The sequence below is a fragment of the Drosophila miranda genome (genome assembly GCF_003369915.1).
Source record: "Drosophila miranda strain MSH22 chromosome Y unlocalized genomic scaffold, D.miranda_PacBio2.1 Contig_Y3_pilon, whole genome shotgun sequence".
NCBI classification, from domain to species: domain Eukaryota; kingdom Metazoa; phylum Arthropoda; class Insecta; order Diptera; family Drosophilidae; genus Drosophila; species Drosophila miranda.
This window is the reverse complement of record NW_022881625.1, coordinates 3334879-3352441: the sequence shown is the minus strand read 5'-3', so window position 1 is coordinate 3352441 and position 17563 is coordinate 3334879. Positions and strand designations below refer to the sequence as shown.

The 17563-nt window shown below is 43.4% G+C and overlaps 1 protein-coding gene across 1 annotated transcript; it reads right to left on the bottom strand.

Annotated features, from left to right (window-relative positions):
* Positions 1–235: 235 nt before the first annotated feature.
* On the bottom strand, positions 236–1797 carry LOC117194691. The gene is made up of 5 exons (XM_033399201.1): positions 1518–1797; positions 1261–1437; positions 1046–1192; positions 711–974; positions 236–615 (listed from the first exon to the last, which is right to left on the bottom strand). The coding sequence occupies exons 1-5, from the start codon at positions 1787–1789 to the stop codon at positions 513–515; spliced, it is 963 nt and encodes a 320-aa protein (XP_033255092.1). The 5' UTR covers positions 1790–1797; the 3' UTR covers positions 236–512.
* Positions 1798–17563: the final 15766 nt, after the last annotated feature.

Genomic DNA, 17563 nt, shown 5'->3' with positions numbered 1-17563 from the left:
GCGATTCGGCTCTGATTGGTTCCGCTTCAGCTTGAGATCGGTCTGATTTGGCCAACTGATTTGGGGAAGCAGGAAAGAGCTCCCGATTTGCAATAACAACTAGTAATACACGCATATATACGGCATGATATATATGTAGGCAATGGTAAACGAAAGACAACTAGTATTCCCTGGGGGTTGGTGGTGTGGTTGTGTTGCGCCCATGTGGAGCAATCGGAACCCAGATAGGACTGGGCTGAGTTCCTTCGCTGAGGTGTGTGTGTGTGTGGTGTGGTGTGGTGCTGGTTTTTGTACGAACATATTTGCTTTCTAACTTATTTACCAAATATATTTTGATATTCCTAAATTCCGGGATCCTAACTGAATCCTTCTCTCCACGTCAAGGTCCCTCAAGTGTGCTGCTGTAGGTGTCTATGTATGTGTGCAAGGTGAAATGTGTTGACATGTGTGAGTGTGTGCTTGTGGGATGGGCTACCACTGCGCCGTTTCTATCTCCGGACTACGAACGCCGCTCAGTAGACAATGAGCAGGTTGTTCTCATTGAAGCCGGCGGAGTGTCCGGCGTTGCGTACAATGAAATAGGATCCATCGAAGTGCATGCGCTTCTCATTGCGACTACAAAGGACAGAACAGAACGGAAGTTAGCAGAGCAGGATGATGGGCGAGGGGGAGGGGGAGGGGGAGGTTGAGAGCATCGGTTTGACACTCACCGAACAAACAGATGCGAGGTCTTGCCCAGAGAGGCAGTGCAATGGATGCCAGGTGTGGTCAAAGTGGCCGATCCATTGCCGGGACTGGTGCGAATCAAGCACTTGTTGTCCACACGAGTGACCTTCACCAGGCCATCGGCTGCCTGGGTGATGCGAAATCCGTTTATGTCATAGATCTCAGTGCCATCCTCGGTACAGGTGTAAGCTGAATTGGCAATCACGTCATGGGCTTCAGCCATATAATAGGGACCATGGCGCAAGTCGCTGCGAGAAGTTCGGGAATTAAATCGAAATTAGCCAAATAAGAAGCGATGCAATTGGCCGGGGGGACTCACTCATAGAACACTGCCAGGGTGTAGTCCTTGGTCAGATCGGTGAAAGTGTCGGTTGTGGTGCGCGTCCCGGCTGTGTCCACCAGGTAGATGAGAGCGCACGCCTCGCTGGTGAAGCTCACACCCTTGTACCACATCTTGGCATAGCGACTGTAATGGGAAGATAATTCAAAGGATTCAAAAGATGCCACGTTGGGGTAAGGGCCATTCCCACTCACACAAAGTTATTGCCCTTCATGCCGTCGTAGGTGACTATTTCGACTTTAGCGCCGCTCTGCAAGATGCGTCCATTGGGGTGGATCAAAGCCGAGTTGCTGCAGTTGCGTGATAGAGCAACTGCCACCATGCTGCGCTGATTGAGCACGCGCACCGCCTTGTCCAGAGTCATGTCAATGCTGCCCCATGCAAAGAAAGGTATTAACATTAGGGGTCGGTCTTAAAGAAGAGCCAAGGGGCTGGGGGCGTCCACACTCACCGCACGCCATCGCGGAGGCGCAACTGGATGGAGCCGTTCGTCATGGCAATGGGTCCAGAGCCGGAACATGCCGGCGGAGTGTGGTTCTCGAGTGTGGTTCTCGAGTGTGGACGGGCCGACTGACTGCCGACGTGGTAATTGGCGCACTCCTTGGAAATGCCGCTGGTGATGGTGTTGGTGCCAACGGTGGCGCTGCTAGCGAGACTGGAGCTGCTGCCGCGATCCATGTGGCCCACGGAGTCCGTGCCGGAGGACAGCGAGATGTTGCTCATGCGTTGGGACAGCTGCCCCCAGTCATGCCGACACGCAAGCTTGCTTGCTAAGGGAGGGGGGATGAGAAGGCGAGAGGTAGTAGCGGAAGTTAGATCCGGAAGGAAATGAAGAGGTGAGGAAGTGAAAGTGACAGAAAATAATTGAATACCGGCAGGAGAGAAAACGACAGATACGAGAGAAAGTGTCAGCAGCGCAGAAATCGAATGACTTTGCAACTGTTGCTAACATTCTGTCGACATTCTGTTAACGCATGCATATACATACATACATACATAGATTGATTTTTATAGAAATTAACCAAACTATTTTGAATAGTATTAGAAGAGAAGAGAAGAGGGGGGGAATAGAGAAGTAAAATTCGAATATTAAAGTCGGAAAGTAAGAGAGCAATGGTGGAAAAGAGCGAGACGGAAAATAAGAAGGTCTGAAATAACAGGAGAGGGCAATGAGGTGATGTGGCAGTGCTGCTGTTGCCGAGCTGTTAAGACTGCGGCGGCTGTTAACTCGCTGTTGATACCCTGCTAGCGGGATGATGCGGCAGTTTTGTAAAACAAAATGTCTGAAAATTAAAGAAACTTTCACGTTATTGCTTGGAATTTCACTTACCGGCGATGGGTTGTTGGTGTAGACGGAGCGCTGGCGCACCCCGTCGGGCGGCTTCGTGGGTGAGCGCAAGATGTTGTTGATTTCGTCGTTCATCTGAGCACGCGACAAGAAGTCCTCGGCATTGAAGATCCCCACACGGGCGCCCTTCGGGCTGCTTACTTGCGAGACCGGCTCCTGCTGGGAAGTCTCGCAGTCCGATGACTGGCACTGCGCCTCCTTGGTGCTGACCTTGGGCTCAACGGACTTCGGCTCGGTGACCATTTTGATTTGGCAACTTTTTTTTCTCGCCCTTTCTTTTCGTCAAGTGAGTTCACAAAATCGGCGTTTGTGTGTGCGTGCGTGTGTTCGTGTGTTTCACTTTAAATATGTGTGAACTTACTTGAGAACACGCGCGTGCTAAATACAGATTTAGAATATTTTGTTCGACACTTCTCACTACGACTCTGAGAGGAATTTTAATTTTTATATTTAATTTTCCACTTTACATGAGCTCCGCTCGCTGGCACAATTTTCGAAAAGATGACTGTTCGGATTTTCACACTGAAAGTCGTCGCCTGCTAAACCGGAATTCAAAGTGAAAAGCAGAGCTGTCTCCCGATTATAATCGGAGCGATATTCAGGGCTGCATTTCAATGTTGTATGGATGTAGATCAGATACTAATTACTGTACATTTTCGTATTATTAATGGTACTCCGTGGCTTGTAGTGGCCAGTTGTGACTCTAAAACTCCAGAGAACAGCTTGGGAAGTACGGCCCTCGCGTTTAACATTAACTCTGCTCTTTACAAAAACAAGATAAGAGATCAATTACAAGAGAGCAGTAGTTAAAGCTTCCATTGAAGAGCGTAATGTCTAATTTAGAGAAGCAGCGTGGATTTGTGGGAGTTATGTTTTAAAGCTTTACTAGAAATCATACGATTACTCCGTTAGTCGTGGAAGCTATGTGTAAGCTTTGCTTAGCATCGTACGATTACTCCGTTATCTAGGGAAGCAAGGTGTAAGCTTTGTCTAAAATCGTACGATTACCCCGTTGGTTGTGGAAGGTAAAGTTCCGATCGTAAGGGCTAATGCAAGTAATAGAACTTCTGGCTAGATCATTGCTATAGTGAAGCTGTGCGAATTCGGATGTGTCTTTTTATACAAATATATAGATCCAAGTGAATTTGAAAACGTTGTGCAATCAAACACGTGCCAAGTAAATTGAAGTTCTGGTGGACTACATTATTCCTTTTGGATTAAGAAAAAAAAAAAGGTATTTGGACCTTACAATAGTGACACAGCTTTAACAGTCTCGTATCATAGGGCTGGAAATCTTACTACGTTCGACACTGGGAAAGAAAAACCAATTGACCCCCCTCCAAGAACGAGGTCGTCAAAGTCCATCGATTTCTTAGTAGATCTGGGAAAGACCTCGGATTTCCCAGGAACCAGCATCTACATAAACCAACGATAACTACAACCAAATAAACCAGAAAGAGCCGTCCGAAGATATACTAGAGTGAAACCCGAAGTTATGTGGAGGCATACTTGAGCTGAAGTACATTTTGGAGTAAGACGAGAAGAATAGTTTTCTTGCGAATTCGGAGAAACTAATATGCCGCACTCGTCACCCTTCTCGCTTATGAATTAAGCGCGCGGCTAAGGCTTTCGCATGTAGTTCTTCGCAGTGTGTGGAGTGGTTCTCAAACTGTGAAAATAAAACATTATTCTGCGGCGATCCACACTGCCGTTTAATAGTCGTCGTGTGAAAATGTACCAAAGTATTAGTTTTGAGTCTCGTCATGAGATTTTCCATTTATTAAAGATTAGGCTACGCACTAACTATTTTTGTATTGTATAGATTTAAAAAGAAAAAAAAACCAATAATGTATATAATTACCCATAATTAGAAATTAGCGCAAATGAAAACCACATTTTTTTAAGATCCGCCGTTGAGTGGCAAATCGTCGTCGTACGGGTATGGAAATGGAAAAAAAATCGGTGTTTCATCCGAATTAGAAGTGAAGACCTGTATATTCATAATTTTTCTCCCTTCCTCAGAATATGTTCCTACGTCGCCCCTTGAGCTCGACGGACACGCCGGATAATTCGTATAAAGTATGAGTGAGTTACGAAACTTCCTTAAACGGAATTCTCGAGTATTTTCGAAATATATATCTGTGTTATAAAACTTCTATTCCGGTATATAAAACAACCATATCCGTGCCATAGTTTAAAGCGGATCGGCTACTAATTTTTCTTTCACGTTTGCCTTCTAGTTATATAATTATCATATTTTTCTCTTCTTTCCAATTTAATTTCTTTTACGCAATATTCTCTACACATAAGTCCTATATACATATATACATATAACCAGGTATAACTGGATACTATTTCCTCCTTCTTTATTTAATTACTTTATGCTAAGTTTATACTTATCTGGAAAACCATGAAGTCCAAACCCTTAAATTTTGAATTATTAAATAATAATTAGTAGATAATAATGGAACATTAAACCTTTCGTGTTTGTCCTGAGTAGAGCCTGAGGAAGTCCGATGATCAAATAGAGATGCGCTCGATTAGGGTTATGCTGTCGATTAAACGGCATACAAAGGTAGGGAGGGTAGAGAAGGGGTCAAAGTCATCTGAGTTCCCCAAGAGCGACGGAATATAGCCTGACTATTTGTCGGTAGTCGGTTAAACAGTTAGTTAAAATTCACATTCTTTTCTTTTTGATTTCTTTTGTAGAGTTCCTTTTGAACATTAAATCAAGTGTACCTAAAACATCTTTGCGAATGTTTTCGTATAGCAGATAGGAGAGTAGGAAAGATCCCACGACATTCCGGCGAGCTAGTTAGAGCATAGCTAGAGGTACACGTTCCGAAATCCTGCTATACTATTGGTGTCTGACCGTCAAAAAAAGTATGTACAACCTCCATCCGTACATACAATCTCACACCTCTACGAATATGAATTTCTGGCACATTACATAGATTGGCGCCCAACGTGGGGCCAGAGTACGAGTTACTACTGGTTAAAACCCCCAAAAACTTTGCTCGTTGCAATTTTAAAATCCACATTAAAATTAATACTTCCCGTCCAACTACTGTAACGGAGGATATCGATGGAATTTTGGGTTTAAGATTCTGAGTTTCGGAATACCTAACCAAATAGAATCCGCCAGGTAGCAAGGGATGGAAACTGATTTTTTTTTTGTTACCAGAATTAATTTTCGAATATACGACAGCTATTCACAAAGGCGGATAGGTCGGCCAAATTATAATAGGATAACCCCAAAAGAGTTTATGAGGGAGGAGTATCGATGGCTTTTGGAAGTCTAATTTTCTAGATATAGATTTGGAAATTAGCCATTGCCAAGGTTACTGACCACATAAACATACCATAGACCAAATTAGATTTCATTGAGGTTATATTCCGGCGACAAGAGAAAGCGTATATCGGACGGAGTCAAGCTCGAAAAGGACAAATATTGGGTATTTAGGAAAATTTGGTAGAATTTATTGAAGCTTTGGTCCTATAATTAGGGATTTCCACATTTAGTGATCAGAACTCGTATTACTGGGTTACCTTAACATGTCACCAGTACAACGTACCCCAGGGGGCAAGGCGTCGGGTGACGTGGACGCCCAGATCTGTGGTATATGTCAAGAAGCCATAAGAAGAAGTCAACTAATATGTACTGCATCTTGTGGGCACAGGTATCATGATACTTGCATGAAAGAATTCGTGAAAAATAACAGAAATTGCCCCGTATGTAGGGCGGAGTTGAATCCGGAGGAACTTTCGTTTGATGAGAATACTCTAGCAGCCGAATTACCACCCGACATGGGTTCGGGTATAGTGCCGTTAGAAGGGGGATCCAACCCGGAGTCAAACGCTTCAGAGAGAGGACTTCAAAAGTCAAGAGGGGCTAGGCCTAAACAGGGACGAGGAACTACATTGCGCAGAGGGATGCACACTAGGTTGCAGTCTCAACAATTTCGGGATAATTCTTTGGGCAGCATCAGCCATAGGTCGGGCGAAGGAGATATGTCGGAAAGAACCCTTGAGGTTATACAAGCCCTGATAAAAGGTGAGCAGAAAGATATGATGGTGGAGCTAAGTTCATTCGTTAAGAATTTGATCGAAGAAAATCTACGCGGACAATTAGGTAGGATGACTATAGCTTCAGATAGCACGCCTGTGCAAGCGACAAGGCAAAATCACGAGCCTATTATAACAGGAAACTCGTTGTCTTCAGAAAATGAAAGGGGATTACCACATCCAAATGTCTCTAACAGGGCAATAGCTCCTGGGAAGGCCGCTAATATCTTAGCCAGTTGGCGGCTAAAGTTTGACGGATCCAAAGACGCTATGCACGTCGACGAATTCCTGTACAGGGTTCGTTCACTTACATCCTCCACTTTAAATAACGATTACGAATTACTCTGTGACAATATGCATCTGCTTTTCTCGTCTAAAGCCAGCGATTGGTTTTGGAACTTCCATAGAAAGAACCCACAGTTTTCTTGGCAAACTTTTTCTGCCTCATTTAGACAACGATTCGATGATGCTAAAGATGATTTCGACTTGTGGGAGTTGATTAGAAAACGCCGTCAGAGAGAGGGTGAATCGTTTGACGATTACCAGACGGCCGTCGAAGAATTAGTGTCCAGGCTCTCACACGAGGTTAGCGAAAATAAGTTAGTAGACATTTTAAAACGTAACGCAAAAACGGCCCTCAGATATGAACTCTTGCATCTCAAAATCAGCGATCGAACTGGCCTGAGAGAAGAAGTTCGCAAGCATGAAAACTTCTGTAAAGACAACCATAACCCTTTTCCACGAGGTAAATTCAGCAAACCGAATGTAGCAGAAATACTTACGGACAATGAAGATATGGAGGAAGAAGACGTTTCGCAGATTTATCGTAAGAAACTAGTATGCTGGAATTGCGACCAGGAAGGGCATCGTTTTGATGATTGTTTAGGAGAAAGGCGAATTTTCTGCTATGGGTGTGGTGATAAGGATATTTATAAACCTCGATGCGTCAAATGTAACCCAGCGAAAAACTTGAAACGGGATGTACCGACCGGAGCCCAGTCAGTACATCCGACCAAGAACAGCAACTAAACGAAAGTAAACCAACTACCTTAAGAGGGCTTTCCGAAGGGTAGTTGACGTAAAACCGGATATGATACTACACCAAATTTTTACAGGTATAGATGTAGCGACTCAAACGATGGAGAGCAAAGAGTTAGATTCAGAAAATGTGAATACGTGGTTTAAATTGATAGTTAAGCCCAAACGATCGACGGTCCGAAGACGAGCGTTCTGGAAAAAGGTCCAATCTGTTCGAAAACGTTTAGTCTCAGCAGTTATTCTGAGTTCAGATAACCGATTGTACACGGAGGTAATGATCGAAGGGCAAACTTATAAGGCTTTGCTGGATTCAGGAGCAACCATTAGTTGTTTGGGTGGGAGAGCAGCAACCTTTTTAGCACATCACCCACAGTCTCAGAAGTGTTTGGGAACCATACGCACTGCCAGCAACGAAGCTTGTACCGTAGTGTCCAAATTGGTGGTCCCGATTGAATTCCGTAAAATAGTTAAGGAAGTAGAGTTCTTTATCATACCAGATTTAAAGCAAGATGTTTATTTAGGAGTTGACTTTTGGAAAGATTTCGGTCTTCTATCCCAATTATTGACCCGAGAAGGAACTGTGAGCTGTTTGGAGAATAGAGACGACACGATTATGAAGGAAACGCCTAAAATGCATTCCCTAAATGAAGAACAAAGGAACCAATTAGAGGCGGTAATAAGAACCTTCCCGTCATATGAATGCGACGGACTAGGTCGTACACACCTAATACAACATTCTATGGTAATCAATGCCGAAGTACCCGTCAAACAACGACATTGGCCCATTTCCCCCGCGAAAGAGAAAGTGATGTTCGAAGAAGTAGAGAAGATGATTAAGCTGGGCGTGATAGAACCTTCAAATAGTCCATGGAGTAGCAATTGCGTCCTAGTAAAGAAAGGGAACAAGAATAGGTTATGCCTTGATTCTCGAGAGATCAACAAATATACCCGAAAAGATGCATACCCCTTCCCCATATAGATGGGATACTCAGTCGATTGCCACCTGCCAAATACATAACGGGACTCGACATGAAGCATGCTTATTGGCAAATTCCCCTAGAGGAGTCTTCACGCCAATACACCGCGTTTACCATACCTAACCGACCGCTGTATCAATACAAAGTTATGCCTTTTGGTCTAACCAATGCCTCACAAACCCTCTGTCGTTTAATGGATAAGGTAATACCTGCTAACTTGCGTACGAGAGTGTTTGTTTACCTCGATGACTTACTAATTTTATCAGACGATTTCGAATCCCATTTAATGTTACTGAGAGAAGTTGCAGTACACTTACGAAAGGCTAATCTTACGATAAACATTGCCAAGTCGCACTTTTGCATGCGTGAGATTAAGTATCTGGGGTTCATCATTGGATACGGACAGGTAAAGACGGATCCGAGTAAAATTGAAGCTATTAAAGAATTCCCCGTTCCCAAGACGGTGAAACAATTGCTTTGTCTTGCTGGGTGGTACCGTCGTTTCGTCGACAATTATGCAACGGTAAGTTGCGCCCTCACAGAACTATTAAAGAAACCGAAAGCGTATGCGTGGAACCCTTTGGCCAATCAGGCATTTGATAAACTTAAACAGTGCCTGACGTCAGCTCCCATTTTGTCTACTCCTGATTTCTCAAAACCCTTTTTGCTGTTATGTGATGCTAGTACTGTAGGAATTGGTTGTGTGTTAGCTCAGAAAAACGAAGAAGGAGAAGAATTACCCGTAGCATTCATGTCCGAGAAGCTATCTAAAGCTCAGAAAAACTACTCAGTCACGGAATTAGAATGTTTAGCGGTGATAAAGGGAATTAAAAAGTTTCGTGCTTATGTAGAAGGTCAGGCATTCGAGGTGATAACCGATCATGCCTCATTACAATGGCTTATGCGTCAGAAGGAGTTGTCTGGTAGATTAGCTCGATGGGCCATAAAACTACAGGGATTCTCTTTTGAGATAACGCACCGGAAGGGCTCACTAAACGTGGTAGCGGATGCCCTATCGCGTAAAGAGGAAATTACTGTTTCTGAAATGGAAGAGCAGGGTCCGATAGTTGATCTGTCTGCCGCAGAATTTAAATCACCAGAATATATGACCTTAATTGATAACATTCGCGCTAAGCAAGACAAATTACCAGACTTGAAGATTCTCAATGATTTTGTCTACAAAAGAACCGAACCTGATCAGGGAAATAATGGTGTAGATAATCTATCTTGGAAATTGTGGATTCCTAGGGAACTCACCCAAGGTGTAATCTCGCGGGCTCATGATCCGCCCAATGCCGCTCACAGTGGAGTAGGGAAAACCATCGAAAAGATTAAAAGATATTTGTTTTGGCCAAAAATGAACAAGCAAATACGTGAGTATGTAACTCATTGTGAAGTGTGTCGTCACACCAAACACCCGAACACCGTGTTGAAACCACCCATGGGAAAACCAATGGTGTCTGATCGTCCGTTTCAAAAGCTTTATATGGATTTGCTGGGTCCATATCCCCGATCCAAGAAAGGGCATATTGGTTTACTTATTATCGTAGATCACTTCACAAAATTTCATTTCCTATGCCCCCTTAGGGTGTTTACTTCCAATCGGGTGTGCGATTACCTCGAAAATTATTTGTTCTGTACATTTGGAGTCCCCGAGGTGATATGAACAGATAACGGATCTCAATTCGTTTCTGGAGCCTTTCAGGCTTTTCTAACCCGCTTTGGGATACAACATATTCGTACGACGATATATTCACCACAGGCGAATGCCAGTGAGAGACTCAATAGATCGGTGTTAGCAGCTATAAGAGCTTACATAAGCCGGGATCATTCCACTTGGGATACCAAATTACCGGAAATCAGTGCTGCTCTCAGATCCAACATTCACCAAAGCACCGGGTACTCGCCCTGTTTCCTAACCTTTGGACAAAATATGATTCTGAATGGCAAAGACTATGAGTTGCTTCGCCGCTTAAGACTCTTATCGGAGGATAGCCGCATTAGTTATCCGGAAGCACTACAAATTATTCGCGAATCGGCAAAGAAAAAGGTGAAAGAGTCACATGAACAAAATGCTAGGCGATATAATCTACGCTGTCGGAAAGTAGAGTTTAAGGTTGGAGAGCCAGTACTTGCCCGCAATTTCTGCCAAAGCAATGCTATTAAAAAGTTCAATGCAAAGTTAGCGCCGGTTTTTATTTCAGCCGTGGTATCTAGACGAGTTGGCTCAGCCTATTATCAACTGAAGAACGAACAGGGTAAAAACTTAGGAATATTTCACCTCAAAGGCATACAAGTGAAACACTAGGCAACTGTCCTTTTTCCGTTTAGGCTTCGCCAGTTAAAACTAGCGCTTCCTCAACTGTGGTGTAGTGGCCAGTTGTGACTCTAAAACTCCAGAGAACAGCTTGGGAAGTACGGCCCTCGCGTTTAACATAAACTCTGCTCTTTACAAAAACAAGATAAGAGATCAATTACAAGAGAGCAGTAGTTAAAGCTTCCATTGAAGAGCGTAATGTCTAATTTAGAGAAGCAGCGTGGATTTGTGGGAGTTATGTTTTAAAGCTTTACTAGAAATCATACGATTACTCCGTTAGTCGTGGAAGCTATGTGTAAGCTTTGCTTAGCATCGTACGATTACTCCGTTATCTAGGGAAGCAAGGTGTAAGCTTTGTCTAAAATCGTACGATTACCCCGTTGGTTGTGGAAGGTAAAGTTCCGATCGTAAGGGCTAATGCAAGTAATAGAACTTCTGGCTAGATCATTGCTATAGTGAAGCTGTGCGAATTCGGATGTGTCTTTTTATACAAATATATAGATCCAAGTGAATTTGAAAACGTTGTGCAATCAAACACGTGCCAAGTAAATTGAAGTTCTGGTGGACTACATTATTCCTTTTGGATTAAGAAAAAATAAAAGGTATTTGGACCTTACAATAGTGACACAGCTTTAACTGTCTCGTATCATAGGGCTGGAAATCTTACTACGTTCGACACTGGGAAAGAAAAACCAATTGACCCCCCTCCAAGAACGAGGTCGTCAAAGTCCATCGATTTCTTAGTAGATCTGGGAAAGACCTCGGATTTCCCAGGAACCAGCATCTACATAAACCAACGATAACTACAACCAAATAAACCAGAAAGAGCCGTCCGAAGATATACTAGAGTGAAACCGAAGTTATGTGGAGGCATACTTGAGCTGAAGTACATTTTGGAGTAAGACGAGAAGAATAGTTTTCTTGCGAATTCGGAGAAACTAATATGCCGCACTCGTCACCCTTCTCGCTTATGAATTAAGCGCGCGGCTAAGGCTTTCGCATGTAGTTCTTCGCAGTGTGTGGAGTGGTTCTCAAACTGTGAAAATAAAACATTATTCTGCGGCGATCCACACTGCCGTTTAATAGTCGTCGTGTGAAAATGTACCAAAGTATTAGTTTTGAGTCTCGTCATGAGATTTTCCATTTATTAAAGATTAGGCTACGCACTAACTATTTTTGTATTGTATAGATTTAAAAAGAAAAAAAAACCAATAATGTATATAATTACCCATAATTAGAAATTAGCGCAAATGAAAACCACATTTTTTTAAGATCCGCCGTTGAGTGGCAAATCGTCGTCGTACGGGTATGGAAATGGAAAAAAAATCGGTGTTTCATCCGAATTAGAAGTGAAGACCTGTATATTCATAATTTTTCTCCCTTCCTCAGAATATGTTCCTACGTCGCCCCTTGAGCTCGACGGACACGCCGGATAATTCGTATAAAGTATGAGTGAGTTACGAAACTTCCTTAAACGGAATTCTCGAGTATTTTCGAAATATATATCTGTCTTATAAAACTTCTATTCCGGTATATAAAACAACCATATCCGTGCCATAATTTAAAGCGGATCGGCTACTAATTTTTCTTTCACGTTTGCCTTCTAGTTATATAATTATCATATTTTTCTCTTCTTTCCAATTTAATTTCTTTTACGCCATATTCTCTACACATAAGTCCTATATACATATATACATATAACCAGGTATAACTGGATACTATTTCCTCCTTCTTTATTTAATTACTTTATGCTAAGTTTATACTTATCTGGAAAACCATGAAGTCCAAACCTTAAATTTTGAATTATTAAATAATAATTAGTAGATAATAATGGAACATTAAACCTTTCGTGTTTGTCCTGATTAGAGCCTGAGGAAGTCCGATGATCAAATAGAGATGCGCTCGATTAGGGTTATGCTGTCGATTAAACGGCATACAAGGTAGGGAGGGTAGAGAAGGGGTCAAAGTCATCTGAGTTCCCCAAGAGCGACGGAATATAGCCTGACTATTTGTCGGTAGTCGGTTAAACAGTTAGTTAAAATTCACATTCTTTTCTTTTTGATTTCTTTTGTAGAGTTCCTTTTGAACATTAAATCAAGTGTACCTAAACATCTTTGCGAATGTGTTCGTATAGCAGATAGGAGAGTAGGAAAGATCCCACGACATTCCGGCGAGCTAGTTAGAGCATAGCTAGAGGTACACGTTCCGAAATCCTGCTATACTATTGGTGTCTGACCGTCAAAAAAAGTATGTACAACCTCCATCCGTACATACAATCTCACACCTCTACGAATATGAATTTCTGGCACATTACAGGCTTGAGTCTTGAGCTTCACAAAAAATGGTTAACCAAATTACCAAATGTTAAATGGTAAAATGTTTAATTCGTACACTGCTCATTTTCACCTTGTTCGATCCTTTCGGATTCCTGTAAAGAAAATTTACCAAATCCAATTCGTTCACAGACTTGCATTAAGGCGCCGCACTGACGCTGATCTATCCACAAGCCTGGAAAAAAGTATTGACCCGTCATCGTTTTGGCCCAAAGTAACTTCATTCTGGTCATGGCTATTTGTGGAATACTTCTGGCAGTCTTAATTTAATTTGGATCTCTTCCATAAGCTGCGTGCACTGCAAACTCTCTCTTTCCTAACTCCTCTCAAATCTGATTTCCTATAGATTATTAATTGGTACTTTGTATCGTTGCCCAACTAGAAATAGATTTAAGTCAGCTTGAATGCATTTCCGTCGGCCTAATCCTATTTCACGCTTTTAGAGTCGGACAAATGAAGTTTGCCAGCATCAAAGTCAAGCAAAATCGAATTAAGCAATAGGCGCCGCTCCCAACAGCATCAAACAGAAGCTTTAAAGCATTTTAGAAAATTGAAAAGTCAGCCAAAAGAGTTGCACTTGGCCATGTAAAAGTACTGTGCTGTGTGCTCGATGGTGGCATAAAACCGAAAGTTTCAATTTTCTGAAGTGCTCGCCTTGGCTCGAGAAGGTTGCGAAATGCCAAGTGTCAGTGCCGAAGGAGCGGCTAAGCACGGAGGAGCCTCATCTTGGTGGGTTACTGCTGATGCAGTGTATCGCATATCTGCTTCGTCAGTTGGAATTTCTGGCATCATCTTTACGTGAGGGTACACACTTGTGTCCTGGAATTTGCATGCAAAATATAATAGTGCTAGGTGCCCATTTATGTATGTACAAGCTAAGCTCTCTATAGCGGACACATGGTTCCAGTAATTCAAACCGTACTATCCATATAGTGTAAGTAGCGAATGTGTACAGCTTTTGTTAGATGTTTGGTTCTACCCAAATTGTCGGATATGTGCGGATAATGCTGGGGGGCTGTTGACAAATTAGCCAAATTTAGAATTTGGCAGGCCCTGAAGGACGCCCGGCCGCGCTTGTTAGCAATGAAAATTAGCTGAGACATCGCACGTCTGGTGTGTGGGGGAGTGTTATTGTCTTGCCACCTTGTAGTCTGGATCGTAGAGAACTATTGTCGAACGGTTCAGTTCAGTAGGCAACCCTGAACTTCTTGCGAATCGATTGACAACTATATCCCCTCGTCTGCTCACATGATTGATGCTGGCTTTCACTTTTTCGGCTAGAGCGCATTGACTTCCCTGCATTTGGCCATCGCTGCCACGCAGCATGGCACAGCGAATATTCGCCTAAAAAATTCTATCTCATTTTGCTTGTGACATATTTGAAATTTATTTTCGGTGCTGATGCTGCACCCCGATGCAGTTGTTGTTGCAGCTGCATCTGCACACTGTTGTCACTTACAGCAGCCGCAAGCGAACAAATTGGTTAACCTCCTTTTATTTTTTTCCTTTCCTTTTTTTGGTAGTACGAGTCCATATTTATGGTTCGTAAATATGAATGTGGGATTTTTTGTCGAGCCATTACCAATTGGACGGCCATTTACGGCAGGCAAAGGCAGAGAGGAAGCAGAATTGTGTCTTTTTTCTAGTTGAATTGCTTGTTGATTATTTGTTCGACTATTTTCGTCGACCCAAGAAAACTCATGAAAGTGTCAGTGAATTTGGCGCAGACAATCCGGCCGAGACGGACCCAGACGGCCAAGACCCAGACCACACAGGGTGTGGGTGTAGCTGTGGGTGTGAGGAGCGTGTGACATTTTCAGAGCTGGGCCAACAAATGGGTTCAGCTGGGTTTTGGGCAGCAAAACATTTGCCTTCGCCATCCATAAATTTTCCAGATCGCAACTTTGCTCTTCGGATTGCTTCGAGTTTATTGTACGTACTTTGGCCCAGCAAATACGATTATTTGAAGCCTTTGGCACGTACCTTTTTATCCGAAAGTTGGCCCATTGAAGAGGCCTGGACTGCACCAGCTGTTCATTTCTGTTAGGCCGTTGCCAAGTGGATTAGCGCAAATATGTTAAATTTCTGTTGGTCGGTCACAGACAAGAGTGCTGAGAGGCTTTAATTTGCGGCTTAATTAAACTCAATTAAATCGTGTTGACACTTTTGTTATTCTGTATTCTGTAGTTGTTTTTGTTGGGTGCGAAGCAATTAAAACTTCAAATTGATAAATGCCGAGTGCGAACAAAACTTCTGCTCCATTATGGATTGTTTTACCTGAAGATTAGTTGGAATCTCGATTGCAATTACTCCAACAATCTCATTGCCGGAAAGTGGTCCAACCACAGGAAATTTAATTGCTTTTCGAGTGGGTTTCAATTACGCAAATTGCATTAGACATCACCACGCACGGATTCCAATGAATCCAAACATATAGTACTCTTAGCTGTATATTATTTAGGAATCGGATCAAGCTATCGGCCTTGCCAGCTGTACCTAGCCCAAGTTTTGCCCCAATCGGTGTAGGAATTCCCTCTTGCTGCATCGCAAAACATCACCAAATGTCAGAAAAGGGTCCATTCTTTATCCTCCAAGGCTGCCGCACTTTGACCTGCTGCTCTATCAGGTGGAGGCTGGTGTGATTGATTTGATTGCTGTCACCGACTGGATGACAATCCATCCAATTCAATGAGCTACTCACTTTCGCCTCGAGTTTGTCCTGGGTCTTCCAGCTGTCCTTTGAAGTCCTCGTCAGAGGTATCGCTCCCGGGCGAAATGAAAGTCGTTTACATTTTTTATAAACTTTAAGTGGGATTATGGAGGGCACTTCGTGCTGGTTTTCGTACAACTTACCCCTGGGAACGTTTTCATAATTTTCTACCTCCAACATTGCCATTCATTTCCCATTAAATGTGCCGTGCCCCAGGACGGCTCCCAGGACCCCTAGGGAGGCGGAAGATGTGCATTTATCCATTACCGTTGACGTTGCTGTCGACTCTCCTCTCCGCTCGAATCACCCGGTTAAAATGTAATTATCCTGCCTGGACTCGGCACTCCATGGCGTTGCATTCCACGTCTGAAATTCAGCCATGTCTTAATAGCCGGAAATCGAGTTGACTTGCCCTATGCCCTGGCCAAATGCATGTGGAATGAACTCGTTCGGAGAGTTATGGCTGTGAATTCAAGTTAATTGAATATCTATAGACGTGCATGGTGCCGAAGCAGAGGGGCCTCGCATAATTGTCGGCTCATTAAACGATAATGCAGGAAAATTGATGCCCGGCCTTTTTCCATTCCATTCCCATTTTTGGGGAAATTGAATTTCATAAACTTTCCGATGAAAAACAGGGTGCGGGGGAGCCTCCCCAGGGAAGTTCCCAGCAGCAATTAGTGCGCTCTGTCTAGGGAGTGCCCGGCTTCGGAAGTGCAGGAGCGCCGAGAAGCGGCAGGAACGTGGCCGAAGTCACCGACGTGCCTTGCCTTGCCGTGCCGTGCGTCAGCTGGGGAAAATCGAAACCAAAAGTTTGCTTATGCTTAGAATGCCAGCGGAATTGCTGCCAGGAGGTGAGTGGGAGCTGGGAGCTGGGAGGCTTGGGGGCTTGGATGCTGGCAGGATGCGGCTCTCTCTCTATGCCATTGACATCAGCAACACGGCCACGGCTGTTGTCATTCAAGTGTTCTAATCAATTCTGATTTAATTTTACGCCCAATTAAGTGTGAAAAGCTTTTGATGTTGGGCACACGGGTGCGAGCGGCAAATGGATGCAGACAAGGACTCGCAGGGGCGCAGTCACACAAGCGTGAGAATTGAATATGCCACAGATACATATGTGGGGTCGGTCCTTTGCTCGCACGAGTCCCAGTTAGCCCTCACACTTGAATAAAGCCATTCCAGACATCAATATTTTGATCCTTCCCTGGCTGGGCTATTTGTACTTACTGCTGCTTCTGTATCCACGCTGTGGCTTCCGCACCCGCTCTCACTGCTCCACGCTTTCACACACTTTCCGTATGCATCTCTCTTTCTCTCTCTTTGTGTATCTCTAACCATGTTACAACTTTCTTCTTATGACAGAGACAGACGTGGCAGATAGTTCCGCCAAGACATTATCCAATAATCTTTATCAACAGCCACAGACAGCGCTGTAGCATCCGCGCCGCGTGCCTACCTCCACCTTCAGCTCCAGGTTAAGTTTGTTGGAAACTTTAGTCTGCATGACAGTCGATCGATATCCTGTGCATTTGGATTGTTTGCAGGTAACGACAATGCTCAAGACATTTTACTAATTAAATATCAATGTACTTTTCCTTCCATTGCCTAATTTACCGCTGTCAACAGCAAGACAAACAATATTGTAGTCCAAAAGAGTGTACACACTGGCCGCCCAGGGTTTTCACGCTACGATAAAATAAAAACAG

Bases quoted from the DNA above. Each gene is read 5' to 3' on its own strand.
- LOC117194691 (XM_033399201.1), bottom strand. From the start codon at position 1,789: ATGAGCAACATCTCGCTGTCCTCCGGCACGGACTCCGTGGGCCACATG. The intron at 975-1,045 runs GTGAGTCCCCCC...AACTTCTCGCAG, and splicing joins ACCCTGGCAGTGTTCTATGA to CGACTTGCGCCATGGTCCCT. The intron at 616-710 runs GTGAGTGTCAAA...TGTCCTTTGTAG, and splicing joins ACCTCGCATCTGTTTGTTCG to TCGCAATGAGAAGCGCATGC.